The 23,646-nt window shown below is 38.8% G+C and overlaps 1 protein-coding gene across 6 annotated transcripts in view; it reads right to left on the bottom strand.

Moving 5' to 3' along the window:
- SLC44A5 (solute carrier family 44 member 5) overlaps positions 1–23,646 on the bottom strand; it is a 176,019-nt gene that overhangs the window by 88,918 nt on the left and 63,455 nt on the right. For 4 of the 6 annotated variants that reach the window (XR_015950811.1, XR_015950810.1, XM_035122672.3 and 1 more), the window contains exons 1-2: positions 18,789–18,926; positions 7,288–7,336 (exon numbers count right to left, since the gene is read on the bottom strand). Coding sequence is in view for 4 of the 6 variants with exons in the window: in XM_035122672.3 (XP_034978563.2) it covers positions 7,288–7,336; positions 18,789–18,800 (61 nt within the window). In the remaining 2 variants the exon portion in view is untranslated. Of the gene's footprint in view, positions 1–7,287; positions 7,337–18,788; positions 18,940–23,646 lie in introns of those variants that run through there. The other 2 variants (XM_088673230.1, XM_088673229.1) reach the window with 2 other exon arrangements.

Raw genomic sequence — 23,646 nt, 5'->3', positions numbered from 1 at the left:
AAGAGTATATTTTCTTCCATTCCTGTTAATTTCAGGGCCTCTCTTGGCCACCAATTATAGCTCTTTTTGTTCATATACTCTTGGGGGGTTTAATTGGGGAATCCCTTCAGGCCTTCACAGAGAGAAAATAAAGGTCATTGGGCATACCACTAATAGGCTCGTGATTTGTGACACTGCCTCTTGAAATCATGGACGTGAACAAATTAAGAAGAAAGATCTCATCTTATTAGTCTCATGATGGTGCAATGAAATGGTACCATAGTAATCCAAGGGCGAATTGTATGGAAAAGGTAAGGAGTAAAAACTAGAAGACAAGGTAACCAAACCATACTCCGCTTCTTACAAAGATTTTTGTGTGTATGTTCTAGTTTGACAAAGTTTGTGCTGCTGTTATGTATTAGCTTTGCCTTTGCAATCATTTGTGTTTTTTAAAAAATTCTCTTCCTCCCAACAGTTCCGTCTCTGTTTAGATACTTGAGTGCACTAAATGTGGAGGTGGCAGAAAGGAGGTGGGTTAAGAAGGGTGTGTGTTTAGTGTCAGGTGGGATTCAAACAGAATTTGCTTTGCCCTCCTACCTGCAGTTCCTAAAGGCGCTGCATTGGTTAAGGAATCTGAGGAGCAGCAGGATGAGAACAGGTATGTGGTTGAATTGGTTTAACGCACTAAATATACTTGGAATGAGGGTTGCCTCCATTGAATTCATTATGCTTGAAGAATGTTCATACAATAAAACCTCCTTCTCTGCTCCTCCCACCTATAGGAGGGCTATTTTGTTGGCACTATTTAAAAGGGGGAGGAGAATGCATTTAACATAACATGGTTTGCGCCACTGAGCTGGTAACCTGTTACTTGATGCAGGCTCCTGTATCTCAGAGTTCCCTCTTCCTTCTCTAGAATACAGCCTTTGCTCATGGAAATTTAGCACTGCATGCTCATTCCAAGTATATTTTATCCACTAATAGGAAACTTCTATGAAAAAAAATGGTGCCTGAAACATTTGTCTTCTGATAAGCAGGAGGCAGAGGTAGGAACGTGGTGAAAATCTCCATATTATTATTATTTTGCACTGAGCCACTTTTTAATTGTAGGGATTTCTCAGCTGCCCAGAGAAATACTATTTACACTGAAGGGCAACACAGAGATTATGGGAATAAGTAATAAGCAGTATACTATTTATATTCTGATGCAATGTTTATTTGTTGCTATGTGTGTGTTTTTACCTTTTGTACGCTGTTTCAAATGTGACAATAGGAAGTGGGATGGGAATTTGGCAAATAAAAATACATGCACGCTATTTCAAGAGCAGTGTGTTCAAGTGTGCATCACTGGCCAGAGCAAAGCTCTACATTTTCCATTGTAAATGTATATTGCATGAATCCAAAGGATTCATGTAGCCAACAGTTAAACAGAATTAGTAGCCTAATATATTAGGCTACTAATTCTGTTTAACTGTTGGCTACATGAATCCTTTGGAGTCATGCAATATACATGTTTTCCCGAAAATAAGACACTGTCTTTTATTTATTTTTCCTCAAGAAGACACACTATGGCTTATTTTCTGGGGGGTGTATTATTACAGCGGGAAGGGCTCTGTGAGGTGCAGCATGGCTGAGGACAGCGAGCTGTTGCCGGGAGGCGCCGCGTCCATGTCTTATTTTCAGGGTATGGCATATATTGTGGAAATGCTTAGAAATCCTGCTATGGCTTATTTTATGGGTATGCCTTATTTTTTGGGAAACAGGGTACACACACACACACAAATATATATATATATATATATATATATATATATATATATATATATATATGTATGATTGCTAATAGCTTTCTTAGTTATTACTAAGAGCTTACTGATTAAACTTAGCTTCTAATAGGAAATATCTACATTCATAATTTTTGTTGATATTTATAATAGTAATAAAAACTATTCCTACTGTAACATTATTGAAGACTGAATTGAATTGAAGTGAGAAGGAATCTAAGTTATGTACCAGTAATTATGATTCATGCTGTTGGTGATTCTGGTAAACTATGGTAACAGTACTATTCAGAGTGTTCAAGTACTGTATTAATCTGTAGAGTATCTAGATATGTTTGTGTGCACATGCATGCCCCGCTCTCTCTCCCTACTGATCCTCAGTGGAATCAGTATAGGGATAATGAAGCAATGATAGTGATAATAGCATCAAATCAGTTATACCGGGACTATATAAAGTAGTTACGTTATGTAGCATTTTCCGACAAAATGTAATTATTGTGCTTATTAGATTACAAAGTAACAAATGTTTTAATATTATTTAGATGTGCATTAAAGTACGAAGAGGAAAACACAGAGGGTATTAAAAGTCAAGCGTAAGTAAGTCCCATCTGTTTCAGTGAAAGATAGTTAAAGATGTGCTTAGTTCTCCCAATGAAATCAACAGGATTACTTAACTTTGGCCCACACTTTGAAAGTTGAGTTCACTCTTCTAAATGATCCGAGTGCATCAACTCTCAGTCGGGCATAATCACACAGCTACTTTCTACGCTAGTTATCTAAACAACAGACAATTCCCTATATGCAAACATTTAAATAAATTAACATATACAAATGGTTGATAGCTGGGTGTGTATTCCTCTCTGGAGAAGTGACAATCTAAACCTGATCTAACAAATGCATTTAAAATAATCTCCCATATGCTAATTTATTTATCAATTTAATTCAATTCAAGTGTTGTTTTCATGAAATAGCATCACTTGTCTTTAATTTGTCTAATTAATTGATTAAAAGCAAGACAGCTAATCAACTAAAAGCCTTTAATTACTTGACAGCTCTAGTTTAGATGCTCCCTCACCAGCATCCAAAGTGTAGACGTGTCTGTGAAATCCCCAATTCTATGAGAAATATTGGTCTTTGGAAGCAAATACTTCATCGCTTGTTATATTATTGGTGCAGCGGCACCCAGAATCTGATGTATCACTCATAAAACAGCAACATCTGTACTATAATCTGATGCTAAAATTTAGAAATGGAACAACAGCACCTGTGCACAGACAATCCCTCGTGTACAATAGTGTAACAGTGTTCTATCATTCAAATACTAGACATACAATGTACATCTCAATGGAGAAGAGCATCATGGCTTTCCTTTTATCTAAGCGTTAATCAAATCAGGCTACAACTGATACATAGAAGTTAGCATATATAATTGGAACAGTGTGTGTGTGTGTGTGTGTGTGTGTGTGTGTGTGTGTGTGTGTGTGGTCAGATAAGTACAATAGCTCAATCTTGAAATCCACCCCCCCCCCACACACGACACACAAGGTGAACCCTACTCTCCCACTGAGTGTGCATTTCCCTGAGCAGTGTACATGTATGGCATCCATGACCAACTCAAGTTAGTCAAATTCACATGTTACATGTCCACTCAAAACATCTGAAAGGTAAACTACAATTGCTTCAAAATGCAGTGGTCAGGCTATTAATAATAATAATAATTTATAATTTATGCCCCACCCACCTGGCTGGGTGACTGCAAGCTTTAGGATACAAAAGCCTACTGATAAAAATATTATTTAGCATGTGTTATTCATTTTATCTGTGAATGTTTTTCCTATATAACTAGAGAAGTTATCACAGAAAGAGCTCCATTAATACAATTTCCCTTATTAATATTAATGCAGCTTCCTCCATCACGTTCAATAGCTACCTCTCACTAAATGTTCACTCAAGGCTCTTCTATCTGTTTTCAAAATATCAACTATAATACTAATAATAACAAAGTACATGGGTGGGTAGAAAAGAACATTATGTACTTAAAATGTTGCTTTGAACATCACAGTGCCATCGTTATTATCTTTGCCATTTTTTTCCACAGAGAGAAAACTAAAATTGATAAGTAATTGCTGGTGGTCTCATTTTTCTCTTTCCCAGGAAAACAACAAAAGCACATCTGCAACATATTCTCAATAATGTGTTTGCATTCAAAACATTTTAGCCATTTCACCTAAGTCTTAATTTGCACAAGTTTTGATTTCTTGAAGGCTTCTCTGCATCCCCACTCCTCTGCAGTGAACAACAGGTATCTTGACTCTTCAGTGCATTATGTTATGGCCAGAGTCATATGGCAAGGAACCTACTAGACTAGGGTGGTCCAACTTTTCACACCAAGTGGGCTGCAAGAGTACTTCGACACAGAATCTGTGGGCTGCACAGTGCCTTTTAACATGGTGGGGGTGGGGAGGAACAATAGCCAAAGTTTGATGCTCCCCATCGCCAGTCCTCATGCTGCCTTCCCAAAACTAGCTAAGCAAGGCACCGGGATTTAGGAAGGAGGATGGAGGACTCTAGGACCCTGTCAGAGCCCTCATGCCTCCTTCCCCAAGTCCAGCCCCCTGCTTACCTGGCTTTGGGAAGACAGCATGAGAGATGCAGGGGTGGGTGGGTGCATGCACACAAATGTCAAATGTTCCCCTCGGGCTCTGTGTTGGACTGCCCTGTGCTAGACCAAACAATCCACTTTTCAATCACAGCCCTCAATTTTCTCTTTGGCCAAAAAGACTGAGAAGCAGCCAAGCTGGCTCATCACACAGAAATTACTTTAAAAGTTTGCCTGCACATTTTGCTTTATAACTTTCCTCCTAAGAATATCAGAAACTTGCTTTCAAGAAAAGGAATGGAAACTCAGTCTCCCTGCAGATATGAGCCCTGTTGCAATCGTGCTTGGCTACTGTAGGAAACAGGATGTCACAACTAATAGACTGTTGGTAATATAGGGTACAGTCAATAAGACAATGAAAGAAGCAATGTGTCAGGAAAATGGAGCTCACTAGTAGAAAACGTAGATCTCCAGGTAGGGGTGAGAGCGAATTCTGACTGAAACTCTGGAGAGCAGCTGTTGGTTGGTATAGGTAATCCTGAGCTAGGTTATCCAATGGTGTGACTTGGTATAAGGCAGCCTCCTATGTTTTTATGTACCAAAATACACATCTACTCTATACACTAATCTTACATGTGTAATCACATGATGCAGGTCTTCCATAAGCTATAAATGGTACCTGCAAACCTTATCGGAAAACTTCTCATGGGTCTATTTCTGGTAAATTTCTATTGCAAATGGGTTTTTATTTTGCATATAATTATAGTATACATGGAAAAAATAAAACAAACGTCATTCTGCTTTAGGTTTGGCCTTTTGGTAGTCTTGATTAAATATTATTACAGATTCTGGAACTGTACTGACATCTCAAAAAGCTTCCTATACTAAAAAGATGATAAGTATCATAGGAAAACTCCTGCCAACCTAGCAGTTCGAAAGCACGTCAAAGTGCAAGTAGATAAATAGGTACTGCTACAGAGGAAAGGTAAACGGCATTTCCGTGTGCTGCTCTGGTTCGCCAGAAGCGGCTTTGTCATGCTGGCCACATGACCTGGAAGCTGTATGCTGGCTCCCTCGGCCAATAACGCGAGATGAGCGCTGCAACCCCAGAGTCAGTCACGACTGGACCTAATGGCCAGGGGTCCCTTTACCTTTATCATAGGAAAATAACCTTCTGTCAATGTTAATCAATAGATGACCTTGGGCTGGATCTGACAAACATACTGGATATCCATGGTCAGGCAGCGGAATTGCTCCTGCCTCACCAAAACAAATGACTGCCTCGACTGAAACTGTTTGACAACCGTGCAACTGTGTCTTGCTTTACAATGTGTACAGGCAAATAAACTAATCATGCAAATTTGTCCCACATTCGTAATAAAATTCAAGCCTACATGTGTTAGATTTCTTACTTGTAGTTTTATATGCAACTTGTAGTTTTATATGCAAAGAAGACAGTCATGTGTAAGCATCCAGCAGACTCGGAGATGAGTCAGGTACTTATGATGGACAGCTGAGATCCCACTTCCCCAACACATGTAGCCAAAAGCTTGTTAGAACTGCCCACCTAAAAATTAAGTATAGATTGATATTTTCCTTCACCCTTGCATATGTTACATTGCTTATTTTAGGAACAGGTGTAAACTAGTAGAGTGTACTACACACACACACACACACACACACACACACACACTTTGAGTTATACACCACATATAATGTGTGAGCTCAGCTCTTTAAAGTTAAACTCAGGGCCATAAAAATGGGCAGAAGATCACCCCCCCCTTCCACCAAGATATCAGCGTTCACTGAAAGCAGGGAGAGTGAGATAAGAAAAACTAGCAGCAACTAAATATGCCAGTGTTGGCACTAAACACGCCACCTTTCTTGGCAATTAGAGAGCCAAAAATATTGTCCAATGTCTGAAATAATAGTGATATATTATTTATCATGGGGCACTGCAGTCACATAGTATAATCAGGTCCAAAAATAATGTATGTGCCAAGGACAAATGATCCTTGTTTTTAAAGAAAGGCAACAAGACAAAATAAAGCTCTTGGTTATGTGTTAACTATATGTGGGACTGTAAGTGTTTGGGTGGGAAATGCAAACTCCCCATATTGCACTTCTCCCAAGAGTTTTATAAGATACACCACATTTAAATGATAATTGCATAATAGCCATAATATTCTATGGCCGTGCACATGTAGCACAATACAAATAACTGCAGTATCTGCAGCTATTGTCATGGTAACTATATGTTTGTATTAGGGCATCATGGTATAAAGCAGGAGTCTAAAATCAGAAGATAACTGCAAATAAACTGCTATGCAGCCATGGCTCAAGATCTGTTTCCTGGTCGTGAGCCCATGAGCCCAGGTTCAGAGAACATGCTAAGCCAAACCTTAGTGTGGCAGTAAAAGGAAGGGTAAGGAGCAAAGTAGCTGTGAGCTCCTTTCCAGGTGTATGCAATCTTGCACAGTCCTACCAAGTCATAGTTTGGCTTAGTGTGATTTTCACACCAGGTCAGCAGGTGGACTTCACATAGTAACATTATAGTTGAAGTAGGGTCATAGCTGCCAAGTTTTCCCTTTTCTCGCGAGGAAGCCTATTCAGCATAAGGGAAAATCCCTTAAAAAAAGGGATAACTTGGCAGCTATGAGTAGGGTAGATAACCCCTTAATGGATGTGCCGTTTATGAAAGCCCTCATGTGGCAAGAGGAACATGCAGACTCTGCAAATCTCTTACATCAGCATCATCATTATATTGGAAGAAAAAAGTTCCCCCTCACTTCCAAAGTACAAAAAGAGACAACATCTGGACACAAATAAAAACTGATACAATTTTTTTTCCCCAGTTAAGTGCATATTTTTCTTCTGTTCACAGAAAAGCAATGCAGGAGTTTAATATACTAAATCAGAAGTATTTACCTGTTGTGAATAGGTCCTCTGAACTTTGGGTCAAATTTCCTTGGTTCACCTGCATTTAAAATAAAATATTATAAAGATACAGCAGAGTAAACAAAACAGAAAGTCAGGAATAATCTGTTACCAATTTGTCCTACATGAAACTCTTATGAAAAACCCCACTAATTTATTGATTAGTTTGATTCACAGGATAGCTCGCATAGGTGGTCCAAGTATAGTTTAAGGAAGAGAAATCAAGCAAAGCTCTGGCAATACACACACCATACATTTAAAGTACTCCCCCCCCCCAAAAAAAAAGAATAATGGAAACTCAAGACTATCAAGGGTGCAGAGAACAGCAGCTCTATGAGGGATAAAAGGCAGTTACCTGGATTCTTGCAGGTACATATGTACTTTAAATATATGGTATGTACACAGACTGTATCTGTATCCCTATGATACGATGTTCCGGGATTAAAAAATTGGCCACAACTTTATTGATTCCACATGTAGGTTGTTGGGCTTGGCTTAGGCATTGGGTGTATATCCCTCCAGCCCCCCTGGTGGAGGGCTGCCACATGGCAGGGTCAGACCCAGGATTAATGGGTCCTCCACAAGATGCAAGTCTGCACAGATGACCCTCCCAAGCCGCTGAAGGTTTTTGGACAGAGACCCTGCGGTTGGGCGCAGCTGGCCTTCATGTGCTCCCAACCCCCATCCACTCAGCCTGGTCAGACCAGCTGGAATTTAAATCAAGCAGCTAGTGGGAAAGCCCACCAATCCACAGCAGCTGGGCTGGGAATCCCCCAGTCTGCCTGTCGTTCCCAGGCATTGCTCCCTGGGAGTGGGAGCTCTCTATGACAGGCCAAAATAGCTGCCTACCCCACATCTGGGTAAGCAGCTATTCTGCAGAGTTACCAGTTGTGTGAGCTTCCTCCCACTGTTTCATAGTACTGTATACAACAAGTCTGCACAATAGGCAAGCAGTGGCAGAACCAAATAATTAACACTGGTTTGTTAAGTTTTGCCAGCCTACAACTAGGTAAATCAGGAAAGACAAAGCAATTATCTATTCGAGAAAACATGCAGTATAGTTCTTTCATTTGTCTTAAAATTATCACTCTTTCCCAACGCATTTCTTCAATGTGGGCTTGTGAGAGAAATAAAAACCCATTAAGCATTGCTGCCTTGAATTTGAAGCTACTTTTCTCTCAAACTACCCATTGAAAGTCTTAATTGCAAATGTTAAAATGAAATAAGACGCTCTATTCACAGCCTTGCCTTCCCATATCCTATAAAAATAATTTTACACCACATAATTTGCAGATTTATCTAGGTTTCAATGAAGATGAAATGCGATTTTGCTGGAGCTGTTATTTTCAGTGTGACTACAACTCAAGGGAGCTATGAAAAACAATAATTATGTGAAAAGTTGGGAACAAATGTCCTTCGTTTTATAACACACTTATGGTAACTTGAGGACAATTCACATAGCCCTCAACATGCATTTACGATTTTTGTTTATGTCCACGTTTTTTTAAAAAAACGCCACCCGTTTCAACATAAGCTTCTCATTATATCATCCACAAGATCCTGTTTCAAAACACTTCTTGAAGTCCCCCCGCCCCCCAGAATACAGCTAGCTAGAATCTGGAAATGTACCAAACCATCCAAAAGATTAGTCCACACACTAAGCAGCATTGACGTATACATTTAGTGCCAACCTCAACATGCACACACAAAAATGAATGAGCCGTCACATCTTGTCAAGAAAGAAATGCATGAAAAAATGAATATGTAACTGTAACAGAAAATCAGACACCTTAAATTGGCCTTTTGTTAATTTGAGGGAGACCGTGCTTGTCTGTCTAACAGTTTCACTGTTCAAGTTATTAGTTGTTGCCATTTTCTTCTTATTATATAATATTACGCGAAGTAACTTTATTGTCCATGGCTGACTTGGTTAAATGTTAGAATGCTGCACAGAAAGTGAACCAAAGATATAGAGCGATTAATGAAAAAGGAGCTCACAATATCAGGCATTTTTTATTTATTTATTTATTAGATTATGTGAAATATAGATTTCATGGATGAACTAACAAACATTCATATCTCCCAAAAGCATAAAAATATGTAGGTGGGCAAATAATATTGGAGGTGTAAAGACAATAATTTTCTCTTTTTGTAAAATCCTTTTATTCAAGGCACTCCTTGCTTATGGAGTATTTACGTGACCATTCACATTAAATGGTCGAATGCTTAACATCTTTCCACAATGTTTATGGTATTAAAAAACTGAATTCAGGTCCTGCTCACAGGCTATTTCCTATAGGCATCCAACTGACCACTTTGAGAACAGAATGCTGCACTAAATGGGCCACTGGCCTGATCTAGCAGGCCTCTTCTTAGGCCTCTCATTTCTTGATGCCTTAACCATGCACCAGACGTTTCTTCCTCTGTGCTATTTGCTGCAAACCAAATAGCATCATAAAATGTTCTTCATTACTATAATATATTTCAAGGTATAGGAAATGGTTCCACATCTAAATTTCTCATTTTTAAAAATTGCTGTGCCCTTTTGCCTATCTATGAAATGTTATACTGCTAAACTAACAACAACAACAACAACACCCCACCCATCTGAATGGGTTGCCCCAGCTACTCTGGGCAGCTTCTGACAGATATAAAAACATAATAAAACATTACACATTAAAAAGCTTCCCTATACAGGTAAACTGCGTAAGGTGTGGTTGTGGTCATTGTGGTTGTTTCCCAATTCTGTATCCAAATATCAAAATCACTGTCCTGGCTCCTACTGGATGAAGAACTCAAACTCAGATTACAGTTTCTACCAAAATATTTAATACTCATATCAGTGCGATACATAAGCAGAATAAAGTTGAAAGGCACGGCAAGTACAACACATAGTTAGACAACTGAAGACATTGATCCAACAAGTGACGTGCCCCCTGTAATTTTGAGTGTGTGGGGGGGGGGCTAATTTAGTGCAACCAACAAGACTGTTCCTTAGACTTGGCAAGCAAATGCTCACTCCTCCAGGAAGGCTGAGCCTGACCTGTCTGTTCATGCCTGGCTTACCTTCTCTGTGACCTAGGTGATGGAGGAGGTGTGAGAGACTCCTCTAGAGAAAACAGCATAGACAGGGCAGTCACCTCCTCTTAAGAGGCTGAACTTGAGTTGGGCTCCAGTGGTTCTGCTGGCAAGGTTGGCCAAACAAGCAAGGTGTCCAAATTTGAGATGGACCCTGGTAACTCAGGAGACACATGCTGCATGACTGACTGAGCCCACCTGACCCCATTGGAACCCTTCCCAAGATCATTACATTAACACAAAGACATATTTTTAAACAACAACAACACACTATATAATGAAAACTGGAAATGAAATAAATAAATTAAATTGGCTTTTGAGGTGTTAATCAACAAGGTCACATTTAAAATCCTGGGGTGCATTGCCCTTTCCCACTTCCTTTCAAGCCTCTCATCTTTTAATCACATTCTTATTGCCATACTAATGATGAAGTCTTAAGGAATTCAATAGAGATTAAAGCTCCAGTCCACAACACACTTAAAATGGAGCAATGGTGCTGACTTCAATGCAAACATTTCCATAATAAATGTGCTGTGGGTTTCCCATCCTAATCAACAACGGTCCACAGATAAAGATTGCATCTCTCTTTCTCAAAGTTGTAGGAGGGAACTGAAGAAAGACTGTTCTTAGAGTTTTGTGTCATTATATCAATAGTGATATAAAATCATATTCTAGGCAATGAATTTGGTGTGTTGGTTTAAGCTATCTATGAAAAGAATCCATTCTAATTAAATTGATTCCTTCCCCTTCCCCCAAGCTGCATCTCCTCCTAACCTTTGTCAACAACAATCCCTGTTGTTTTCTTACCATACCAGGCTACTCTAAGGAATTGCATGCATTCAAATTCTATTCTACAAACTCTAATGCATGCAAACAACTTGATATGTGTGAATAGCTGCACTGGGATCAATGGGGCCAGCTTACACTCATAAAGCAATACATATAAAATGTTTGTGAGACAGCATTTGTTTGCATTTAAAGCTATAATCATAGGAAAAGATACGATGAACCAAGCTCATTCCTGGTGGAACTTCCCTCAAAGAGTCTTTAATCATAGGTGAATCCAGTATTCGACATTTTTGCTTTTTCTATCCAATGATGACAGTTGGAAAATTGAGTTTTTTGTCCTTGTATGGCAAGATTGCTCATTACAGGAATCAACACACCAAAAGATTTCTCACTTGATCCCTGCAAATCAATGTGGAGCATTGCTCTTCCTTATGAAGCAACACATTTTAATTGCACAACTAATAGAATATTTATGCTGAGTGGCCACATGGGTGTCAAACGTTAGACTTGTTTCTCTTATAAAACCAGCTGCTTTTGTACACTACACTATTCTGCTTCCATCAGAGGCAATTAAAGAGAGGTGTGCTGGTTGGGAATAGACACTCTTTAAACAGGACAAGCAGTCAATCCTTCTTTTGGTACATCTCAATTAGATGCACTTCAGCTTTGCATCTTAAATCGAACTCCTATATGTTCCTGAGCAAAGGAGCTTTGTTTGGTCTGTTATCAGACAGCAGAAGACAATGAGTTGTGGACAGCAACAGCAGATGGCTGGAATATGGGTTGGCGGTGAAAAGTTGAGAGCAAGTGCCAACTATACAGAAAGGCCTGGGAGGATCAATGTTAGTACCAGTGGCAAGGCAGCAAGCAAGAAACAGGAGACAAAGGGCAGGAAAGAAAGCCATACTAGTACTGGACAGTTTACCTGGCTGGAAATGAAAAGACGAACTTGTCCCTTGGGCAGGTAGTGCTTTGTGCCTGCAGGCAACTTATCCAGTACAGTGGTAACTCGGGTTACAAATGCTTCAGGTTACAAATGCTTCAGGTTATAGACTCCGCTAACCCAGAAATAGTACCTCGGGTTAAGAACTTTGCTTCAGGATGAGAACAGAAATTGTGCCTTGGCGGCGTGGCGACAGCTAAAGTGGTACCTCAGGTTAAGAACAGTTTCAGGTTAAGAATTCAGTTCTTAACCTGAGTTACCACTGTATAGCATCAGGGAGCAGTCCCTGAGAACTGAACTCTGTATTCTCCTCATTTTCCTTAAAATAAAATGCTTGAGCAGTCACTTGGTCATGTATTTCTGACCAGAAAGCATGAATGAATCTAGCTAGCAGAGACAATAATCAGTGTTGGGAAATGTACAACAATCAAAATGAGAAAGCAAAAGAGTAAGGGGCTGAAGGAGTAAGAGTTGTGGAATGAGGTTTTGGAGTAGTCTGATTATTCTACAGATAAGCGGACAGAGCGATTTCTCCTGCTCTGTTCTGACAACAAAAGTCTTTGCAATCCCCTTTCAGCTCATCTAGAACTATTTCCTAAGTTCAGAAAGGGCTTTCAATAGATCTTAAAAAGGGAACCAATTAAACAGGTACAAAGCAGCATTTCTAAACACAGACAGTAGCGCAGAACTGCAAAAGACAGGGAAAGTCTTGCTACTTTAAAATCACAAATATGTCAATTCTCCCCCTCCATATATTTGAGCAATTAATGTCAGAATTTCATTAAAAAGAGGCCCTTTTAATATGTTTTATTAAAAACAAAAGCACAATGCCCTAGGAGTGTAAGGCAAGCATATAAAGGTCTGAGCCCGAAAGGATAAGGAGATGAGCAAATGAATAAAGAGGTTTATAATAGAACTCTGTAACGTAATATAAATGATAGCATTTGCTATTGCTGAGGCTAATGAATATATATTCACATGCATAGCACTTTGGTACCCTTCTGGATGAACGATGCCATATAAAAAGCAATATATGGCTCTCAAGGGCTAGTGAACTGTCTTCTTGAACTACTACTGCTCAGCTGTGGCATATGGCCAATAGTGATATTAGATCATTAAGGTTTGCTGTTCCCTTGATATGGTGTGTGAATCACAGTGCAGTGCAATTTCCCACATACAGAAGGATAGGGGGGGGGAACACTGATCTTGAAATTCAGCCAGATCCCCGACCCTTGACCCAGAGACATATGACCTAGAAAATGTAGGAACTACATCATTGATGGCTTAAGCTTTCTGAGATCATACACACTTACACATCACTGGAATATTACTGGATGCATCACTGTACCTTAAGCACTGGAGAGCTGGGTTTACTTCTTCTTGATCAAAGGCTCAGTGCCCCTTATTCGCCCCAACTTGACAAATGGGAGGATGTGGTGGGCTCCTCTCACATTGTGCTAAGCAGGCAACCTTACCACTGGGGCATGGTCCCTATTCCATAAGCACATAAAATTACAAGACTGAGCCATTCCATGGAAGATAAACAATTTCATGGGTCTAAGTGATGAGCCATATTGAAATGTCCTCTAAAGCAGAAGTGAAAGCTACTTTTGTAAATAAATATAGAGAAATCCCAAGATTTCAGCACAATTGTGATCTGCTGCTAGGCTGCTCTCTGCAAAACAAATGGCATCAAAGAACAGAGAAGCTCGAGCTTTTTCTAACTCAGGTGTTTTATTTTTATTTTAGTTTTTCAACTTTGGCTGGGAGAGTGTGGCTTATTACAGCCCAGTTTAGTCCAGGGTCAAAATTACATGTTGAGGGTCAAGTTGCATGTTAGACAGTGGTTTACAAAAGCACTACAATGTATCTTGGGGCTCAGGATGAGAGAGAAGCTTCCTACAACCCTGCTGTGTTGTCTGGAGTTGTTACTCTCACATTGTAAGTTGGGAGTGTTGTAAGAGAGATGAGGTGAGGGGTTTGTGCTATCCTGCTATGTACATTGCTGCAAGTATTGTAGTTCATAGGCTGGGATGAGGCTTGTATGTATTGCAAGCCAAGAATCACTCATATAAAACTCCTCAGACTGCAGCAAAGTCAGTCTACTTAGGACCTCTCCCCGGCAAACTCTAATCCTCAATTGTATGCCTCCTGCTCTGCTCACTTGCTTTTACAATGATGGGTTGATCAGCTGACCTGTTGACAGGTATTACTTTTAAATACCGGAGAACTCAAATATATAGCACATATAAAATAAGAAATGGGTTAGAAAGAGCACTAGTACTTCTCTTTGCTGGTACATTTAATTTGGGTTGTAATGTCTGCTGCCCAATCACAGCTACACTAAAATAGTAGCTTTTCCAGTAAATTTCTATGGACAGCTAGCATTTCCACTGTGGGAGGGGGAAAACAAGTTTTTAAAAGCTCTATTAAAACCAGAAATGAACTGATTTACAGCACAGTCCGATACATGTCTATGCATGAGTCCCAATGAGTTCAATTGCACGTACTCACAAGCAGGGCTTTTTTCAGCTGGAACTCACCAGAATTCAGTTCCAGCACCTTTCAGGTAGGCGCCATTGCCATTATAAGAGAACAAGGAAGGCGTTCATGGTGAGTTTTGGCACCTCTTTTTTGCTCATAAGCAAGCATATATGATTGCAGCCACAGTCCAGAAAGTAGCAAGCTGATTTGTGAAAACATGACAATTTCCTGCAACAACTTTAAAACACAGACAAGATCTGGTGTTTAATGTATCTCAGCAATATTTTGCTTTCCACTATGAACATCTGGGCCACTTATTGTATACAGGGGATCTGAATGTGTTTTACTGATCTGAAAGTGTTTACTGATGACCAATTAGTTCATATGAAGCTATCAAAGGTAATTTTTATTCTTAAGGTTTGGCTTGTACCACCAACCATGGACAAAGTATAATTCTGAGCCAATTCGAAAAATTACTTTTGAATAATTATGGTTTCAAGTGTTCATATTTCACAGACACTATCTTGGTAATCCTTATAGCAACTTTGGAACAACATAATAGTTTACAGTATTATATTCCCATGTTGCAGATGGGAGTCTAAAATGGGGAAAATACAGCTTGCCTAAAGCTCCCTTGTGACTTGGAGGAGATATTTGAACAGCAGGCTTCCAAAGTAAAAATGTTTATATACACAAACAATCTTGACTTGCCTTTCTACCCATGCCTAAATTCCTTTTTGTGAAAAGGCCAGTCTTGGTTATAGCTCATAGCAATTTCCACCACCATGGAAAAATTTTCCGAGCTGCCACATTCCCAAGAATTGATGGTGCCCATATACGTAATTAGCTGGTTCACATGAGCCATTTTTTCATGTGAGTGCCTACCCAGAGACAGTCAGGAAAATTCACATGTAAAAATAAACTGTTGTATAAACTAGCCTTCTGGAATGGCAGAATGCAACCTTTAAAAAGTTATTTTTTATTATTAATAACATATTACTAGCACAGACAGTAAGCACTTTTTTCTTTCTTTTGCAAATGGGCACATAAACAGGCTATTTAAAGCATAGCACACACAGTAAACCAGTGTTACTTCTGCGTGGACTGTGTTGGCAGTAACATAGGAAACCTCCAAGGCAAGGGGAGGAGATGTGAGGTGGATTAATAGGTACTTTGTTCAGACTTCTTGTTTACTTCACTGCGTTGGGAGCAGCTATGTTAAATAAAAGAATTTCTTAACTTCCATCCGTGCACCAAAGATTGACAGAGGAAAAATATTTAGGATGAGTCAATTTATCAGGAATTCACTGCACATTTCTGCAGCTGGTGATAGCATCTTTCCAGCAACTTCTTATCTTCCACAGGTTACTGATGACAGTTAAATTAAAGTAGCTTATCACTTCTGCTTCTCACTATTTTACAGAAAGATGTGAGATAAAAACTCAAGAAAACATCACAGGTTTTGCTAAGGTAATCAAGGAAAATAGGTACGGTAGCACGTATTTCCTATCTATCAGCTAGGTGTGTTAATGTCTAACATTCTACCTGCATTACCTTCTGGCTTATGTTAGAAAATACTGACAGCAGACTATGGCCCAGTTCACATGTCAACACACTCATCAAGATATTAAAGCCTGGTATATGTAATATGGCTATGCTACTTACACCAGCAACAGGTTTATGAACCTCATTCTTTCAACATTCTTTACCACACCACTGATTCTTTCCTTCAGAGGATACATGGACATTCCGTGAAGCTACTCTTAAATCCCATTTGCTAGAAAAAATATATGATTTGAGCCCACTGCTGACAGTTTACATCAAAGGAATTTAGGATGCAACCCTATACACACTTTCCTAGAAACAAAATTTAAAAATTCCTTCCAGTAGCACCTTAGAGAGCAACTAAGTTTGTCATTGGTATGAGCTTTCATGTGCATGCACACTTCTTCAGATCTGAAGAAGTGTGCATGCACATGAAAGCTCATACCAATGACAAACTTGGTTGCTCTCGAAGGTGCTACTAGAAGGAATTTTTAAATTTTGTTTTGACTACGCCAGACCAACACGGCTACCTACCTGTAACTAACACTTTCCTAGAGTAAGTTATTTTGAACTCAGTGAGGTTTATTCTAAGCACACTTCATAGGATTGTGCTGCCAGAGAACATTTTTTCTCTTTTGGGGGGTGGAGGGGGAAGGGATGAATTTTACTGATTAACAAAAGTGAAATTTTGTCTTGCTTCATATCAGAAAACCTTCATAACGCACAAGCCCTGCTCTGTAAACTGAGGGAGCTCCCTTGTTTCTGTTTGCATTGTAGCAAATATGTTCTCTTCCATGCCAATAACCAACAAAAACATATTTTTGCCACACAAGAACCTTGGCAGCTAATAGCTTTGGAACAGATGTATGTGATAAAAACTGCTGGCTGGTACAGAACACAAATTACCCTGTCACACAGAAATCCTTCAGACCAAAGCCAAGCTTATAAGGAAAATATAAAAGGTTCCAAATGTGCTATGCAGTTGCCTATACAGTACTCTGTTAAGTTGCAGAACTTCCTTCAGATTACACTCATTTAGAACTTGAATCAAAAAACTGAAGAGCTGGCAAGGACCCCAAGGGTCACTTAGTGCAGCCCCCTGAGAGCATGAGAACAACTTTTTTTTGCACACAATTGGGGGGAAATGGGAAAAGGATCTGCATAGCTATGTGGTGATGTGGCATAGACATGTCTTGTAATACTCTCCATTAACACATCAGCATGCATCCAACAAGGGCAAATGTTTATATATTTGCATGGTTACATCCAGGTGTATCCGTATATCAAACACAGGTATGAAATATTTATGTAGAACTGGCATTTTTTTGCATTTCAGACATAGTTTCTTGTCTCTTTAGGACCATAATAAAGTTTTCAAAAAGACTAGGATCCGCATACATAATTTCCTTCCAATTGCTTTTATTTTGCCCTACATTATGCTGCAGCATCATTAACAGCAGCAATTTCCTGAATGCTCAAGACAGCTACATGAAACAGAATGGTTGATAATGTAGCCACTGGGGCCAAGTGCAAACCAGGTTTCTTTTTCCTAGAAGTTATCCTACTTTTTATAATGACTCCATTCCTATTAGCAAAACAGAATTCATAATAATTTATTTCAGCCTTAGTATCCATGACATACCTCTATTGGTTTCCTATCACATTAAAATGGAAAAACGATGCATTTGGGGATCAGATGTGACTGTTAGAATACCACTCCAGTAAAAACCAATACCTGTTAATTTACTATTTAAAAAAAACACCAAGGGCATAGTAGATTAAGCACTCCATACTCTGATCTCATAGTAGGGGTGTGGTTTTTATTACTCACAAAGCAAACAAATTTCACACGTTGAAAACAACAGTATTCGCTGAAGAAAGTAAAACACTGAATTATTGCAAACACCTTCAAAAACCCTTCCAGAAATGACAGCTCTCTACTGAAGCATCAGAATACCTGCTCAAATTGGGGGTGGGTGGGTCTGGTTTAAGACTGCTACCAATGTATGACAGAACTTGACAGTTTACTAACGGAAGGTTAATATACAAAAAGTCAAAAATTAACAATAATTTGTTTAATTAATTTGTCAGTTAAAACTGAAAACTGTAAATATCAGTACTAGCAGAAATTTCCAGATAGAAACACAGTTTAGTATTATAGGAAGGTTTTGCTCAGAGAAAATTTTAATTTTGAAATTTGCTCCAAATCTAAAGATTTGTATAATGTATCTTGCTGATCTGATGTATATATAAAACGCACAGGATGCAATCCAAACCAAGTCTTTTCATTGAAAGCTATGGAATAAGCTTGCAGTTAAATAACTGTCCAATTTTTCACAACTAACTTTCACAAAATATTGAGGCATTTTTAAAAGTTTAAGAGCAGAACTTGTACAACAAATGTAAACACAGCAGGTAGCTTCAAAAAGGGTTGAGCCCATTTTTAACTTGTTTCAAAGTTAAAAGATTGGTTCAAAAACATACATTATGTAAGTAAAACGAAATACATCTTCAAATTACTGCAACACTGTTTCATCTAGCAATCACTTTTCACATCCCCCAAAGATACGGAAATGGAAGTGAACCCTGAATGTCAGTCTCTGGCAAAGCATTTTTCACGTTATTCATTTAGAGCAAAGACATACAAGATTACCATTTTCTCCATAGTAGAATTCTTCCTTTTTAGTCATATTGCTGCTTCCAACTCTAGCAATGTACAACTACCAGGACTTTTCAGGAAGAACGGTTTGTACAGTGAGCTTATGTCCACAAAATACTATGTAACCAGGTTTAAAAATAAAACTAATTGAATGGCACAACCTCATCCAATAAGGATCGGCTCAGAATGGGGGGTGGGACTTACTACTAAAAGAAAACTGTTATCACCCAGTGAACATACGGCTGCTGCTATAAATGCCACTCCCGTAGAGAACCACCTCTTTTCCAAAGTACACAAATACACACAGAGAACCCTATTCAAATCACCATAGGTTGGGAAGCAACATCGCCTGGTAGAGTTCCGAACTGTTGCAAATCGTTTTGTAACTCACCAACTCTTTGTCTTTGCTTTTTGTGTGTGTCTCTCTCCACCCTTTCAAAACTTGTATATTCTTTGCATGTGTAGACAGATTGCATTGCATTCATTGCAGTGGTATAAATATATCCCACACAGTCTGCTTTGTGTATTATTCAATTATTTATTTAAATATGCTAACAGCTGCAATCTCATGTTGCCTTTGCGTTAGTTGCTAAGATGCAAGTTGACCACGGGGTTGAGATTCTAGTTTTCTGTGCAAACTTGAGCATTTTTAAAGTTTCATTAATTTCAGGGAAGTTTTGAAGCAGTTTTATCCACCTTGATTAATTAAATACCACTAGTATATCATGTTGAAGTCCTGTAGTAACATTGTGCAAACAAAAACAGTGTTGCAAGCAGCATAGCCGGTGTAAAGGGTTTTGAGGGTACAAGAATACCACATTCAGGATGTAAACTTTAGACAATTGTTTAAAAATATTTCATATATTTAACTTTTTGTATCATTATGTCTGTATCATTTGGTGCAGAACTTTTACTTTTACAAGTGTGTTCAGCAATGATACTAAAATAAGCAATGCAGTCCACAAGGTTGACATTGTGCAAGTTAATTGCACGCAAGATGTGGTTGTATTTTATATCCTTTTTTAACAGTGATTTTTGAGTACTGTAGCATTGCTATTTTAATGCAGTCTGAAAAGTCACAATTAAATGTTGCAGAAATGTCAAAATGTGAAATGCTCTTGTTCACTGTTCCAGTCAGTGAGCGATGTTCTCCTCCAGGACACTCCATTATATTCTCATCTCACCAAGCTTCCCATTTACCTCCCAGGAGTTAGCTTGTATTTAGTAGCTGCTAAGCATGCTCAGAAATCATTGTAGCGTTCTTGGGGATTCCCCCTTAGAAATCTTTCTAAAGTTTTTTTTGTACTCCTGTAACCTTTGGAGTTCCTGCATGCCTGCTGACAACTGCCTCTTTTGCATTAATATTACTATTTGGCTATTAGGGTTGCCAGACTCAATAAAGGACAGGACTTCTGTGCCTTTAATTGCCCCGCTCTCTTTTGAGTCTGGAAACCTTAAAGAAAAACCAGCAGACCCTTTGTTTAATTTCCAAGCAAAGGGTCTGCTGGTTTCTCTTTAAGGTTTCTAGACTCAAAAGAAAGCAGGGCAATTAAAGGCACAGAAGTCCTGTCCTCTACTGAGTCTGGCAACCCTATTGGCTAAATGGGCAACAGCACTCACACCTGAGCCTCAGAAATGAAGGGAATGATGAACTGATTTTACCAAGCAGAATGTAGTTGACTGAACTGTTAAAAATTATATTTTATCATTCTGTTTTATTGAATAGTTATAATAATACTTTTGGATGTGTTGTTATGGCTAATACAATACATTGGAACATATGATGAATGGAAGTATGTTTAGAAATGGGGTCTGAATGTCAATTTTTAAAATACTACTCTTTTTCCTAACTGCATGTTTCAAATGCTTTGGTTCAAAGCTTTTCAATGCTTTGGTTTTTTACTGCAAGTCTGGCAGGCCTCTGTGCTTAGGAATGTGACCTTTCATTAAGAGATTTAAATACATTTCTGTGTATATTCAACCATTCCTTTTCCATTATACTTTTCACCTTTGCTTTCAATAATTACTCATGTACACACTAACACTAAACTGGAATGCCTAAAAGCTAGAAAAATGCCTTTTCTCACAACCTTATTTGCATAATCGCTGCACTGACTTCGAACTACCTGTGCCATACACTGAGATGGCTGGCAGCTGTAGGCACTAGCTTTTTACATGCTGCTGCGAGAACCTTTTCCAGTGTGCGGTTATCAGTGTAGGGAGTTATCTGCAGCATGTATGATAATGTCTGCTGCTTGCTTGGCTAGAGAAATATAGGTGGGAGATGGAGAGCAGAAACCTCTGGCTTGTGTTTGGCTGGAATGTAGCCTAATAAGAGTCATATTATTATTATTGGGGAGCCAGTGTGGTGTAGTGGTTAAGAGCAGTGGACTCGTAATCTGGTGAACCGGGTTCCCTTCCCCACTCCTCCACTTGCAGCTGCTGGGTAACCTTGGGCTAGTCACACTTCTCTGAAGTCTCTCAACTTCACTCACCTCACAGAGTGTTTGTTGGGGAGGAAGGCTTTGAGACTCCTTAAGGGGAGTGAAAGGCAGGATATCAAGTCTAAACCACCACCACCTCCTCCTCCTCCTCCTCTTCATATCCACTGGCCTTGTCCCCCACTGGGATATGGGTTCTTAGGCTGAAAAAAGGCCTTTCTATCCCTATGACATGGACTTGTGTTAGGGGTATCTAAAGTTGTCAGATTCAATATGGGACAAGTCTTATTAGCTCTGCATTGTTGTCAAAGGAAAATGTAGTAGTTGGAGTAGTTCTTTCAGCATAGACATTAACTGTAATAAAACCCTCTCCCATATTGGGTCTGGCAAGGCCTAGTATGCACTTTATTATTATTATTTTTAAAATCTGATTTTTTTTATCCCATCCTTTCCAGCAGGCTCAGAAATAGTTATCAACAAACAAAGAAACATGCATAAATTCAGAAGCCAAAAAATCTCTTTGAAATATGTGGACAAAGACATATAAAATATATACAAGGGAAGCTGAGGCTCATACTCTGTTTTACTCTCGAGCAAAAAGCATGTACTGCGAATAAAAGACTGACAAATACTATCTCATAATTTAAAATACACTGCAGCTACTTGAAGCTTTCAGAATTTCTGACCTTGTCTTTAATATTCATCCTTCGTTATCTTCTTTTAAATATGTACAGCACTTGACTAACATTCTGGCATGCAGTGCCCTGGGAGCTGCATTGTTTTGACACCTGCCAAATACCAGATAACCAGAAGACCAGTTTGTGAACTTGACTGCAACACACTTGGAATGGTAGACCCGAACAATACTGTAGAATAATATACAACCGAACTAAATGATGCTAACAGGCTAAGACTGACCTGATTGCCTAGGTCTAGGGCAAATAATGATGAAAAATATCTCATACTGTCACTCCCTGGATGAACTGAATTGAACGAGAAGCAGTTTCCATGTAATATAAAACCCTAACATTGGGGAAGTTGTAAACAATCAGTGCGTTATTGGGACTTTTATTTTTGAAATATTGAGCTATGTAACAGATCTTCTCTGCCTACATGCCTAATGAATGCTGCCATTTTGCCATTTTTAAAGGGATAATATTCTGTTACTGTACCTATTATATCACCACCACCACATTTTACAATGTTAAGTACTGTGCGTGAGACTCCCATTATGAGAGGAAACCTCTGCTTTATACAAACCACAATGTCTTGTCTCTCTGCCTCTTTAGTAAGCTTTTAGAGAACAAAATGAATGAAGCAGGGATGCCAACTCATAGCTGTTCCAATATGCACAAAACTCTAATAGACTTCCTGTTCTCAAAATCTGCCCTGACAAATCCTGGTTTTCAATGACATGCCACACATAACATTTTGCCTGCTGTCAAATAATATCCGCCATTAAAAGGGCACCATAATAAGACATACATCATGCATTTCAAAGCACAGATAAGCACTGACTTGAAACATTACCAGCCACCTATTAACCAAACAAACCACAATTAATTCTGTTTATTTCCTACAATTTGTCAGTTGTGGCTTCTTCAATCAGTTGTCAATTCAGCAGTGTGGTCTAGCAAAGGTGGGCAATGAGGATTTTGCACAAACACAAAATATATTTTTATGCAACTTTCACCCGTAAGAGGTTTCAAAAGCATGCTCAAATTGATTTCAACTGGTTGTTTTTAGGGATATTTTACCAACCTTGTTTTCACATTTTTACTTCTTCTTCTTCTTGTTCTTGTTGTTGTTATTGCTGCTTTATTGTTGTACTTTATTATATTTAATTTATATTATTATTGTTAGCTGCCTTAAGCAACATTTGACATAAGGTCAAATTTAATAAGCAATTTTTAAAATAATAATAATAATCTAATTCCTTGGCTGCAGTTTTTGGATGCTGGCAATCTATTGTGGCATCTAGTGAGAAGGAATATTTTATACCTCTTTAGTTACTAAAAAAGAAAAGGGAAATTTCTGCTTCAGATGTTCAGCTTTTGTTGTATAAAACTGGGCTGTACCCAGGGGTTGGCTAGGTTTGTCCCTACCAAGGATGCAGCCCCAGAGAGGTGCCTCTCCACTCTGGCTTGAAGTGGCTCAGAGCCCACCCGTCCATCCGCATGCTCCCTGGACTACTCTCATATCAGAAAGAAGACATTTCTAAATAACTTTTTTTTTTACAATTTTACTAATATTTAAAATATCCTATTGATTAAAATGATCACACACACACACACACACACACACACGATATACAGCACAGTGTGTGTACAAGTTGAGAAAGCTTTATTATAAGATCTGCCTAAAGACATGGTTCCTATACACAACCTTGAATTCACTGGATAACTCGGTTG

Source organism: Zootoca vivipara, chromosome 7 (genome assembly GCF_965207765.1).
Source record: "Zootoca vivipara chromosome 7, rZooViv2.hap1.1, whole genome shotgun sequence".
Taxonomy (NCBI): Eukaryota; Metazoa; Chordata; class Lepidosauria; order Squamata; family Lacertidae; genus Zootoca; species Zootoca vivipara.
The sequence above is the reverse complement of the archived record's forward strand: the minus strand, read 5'-3'. Positions and strand labels throughout refer to the sequence as shown.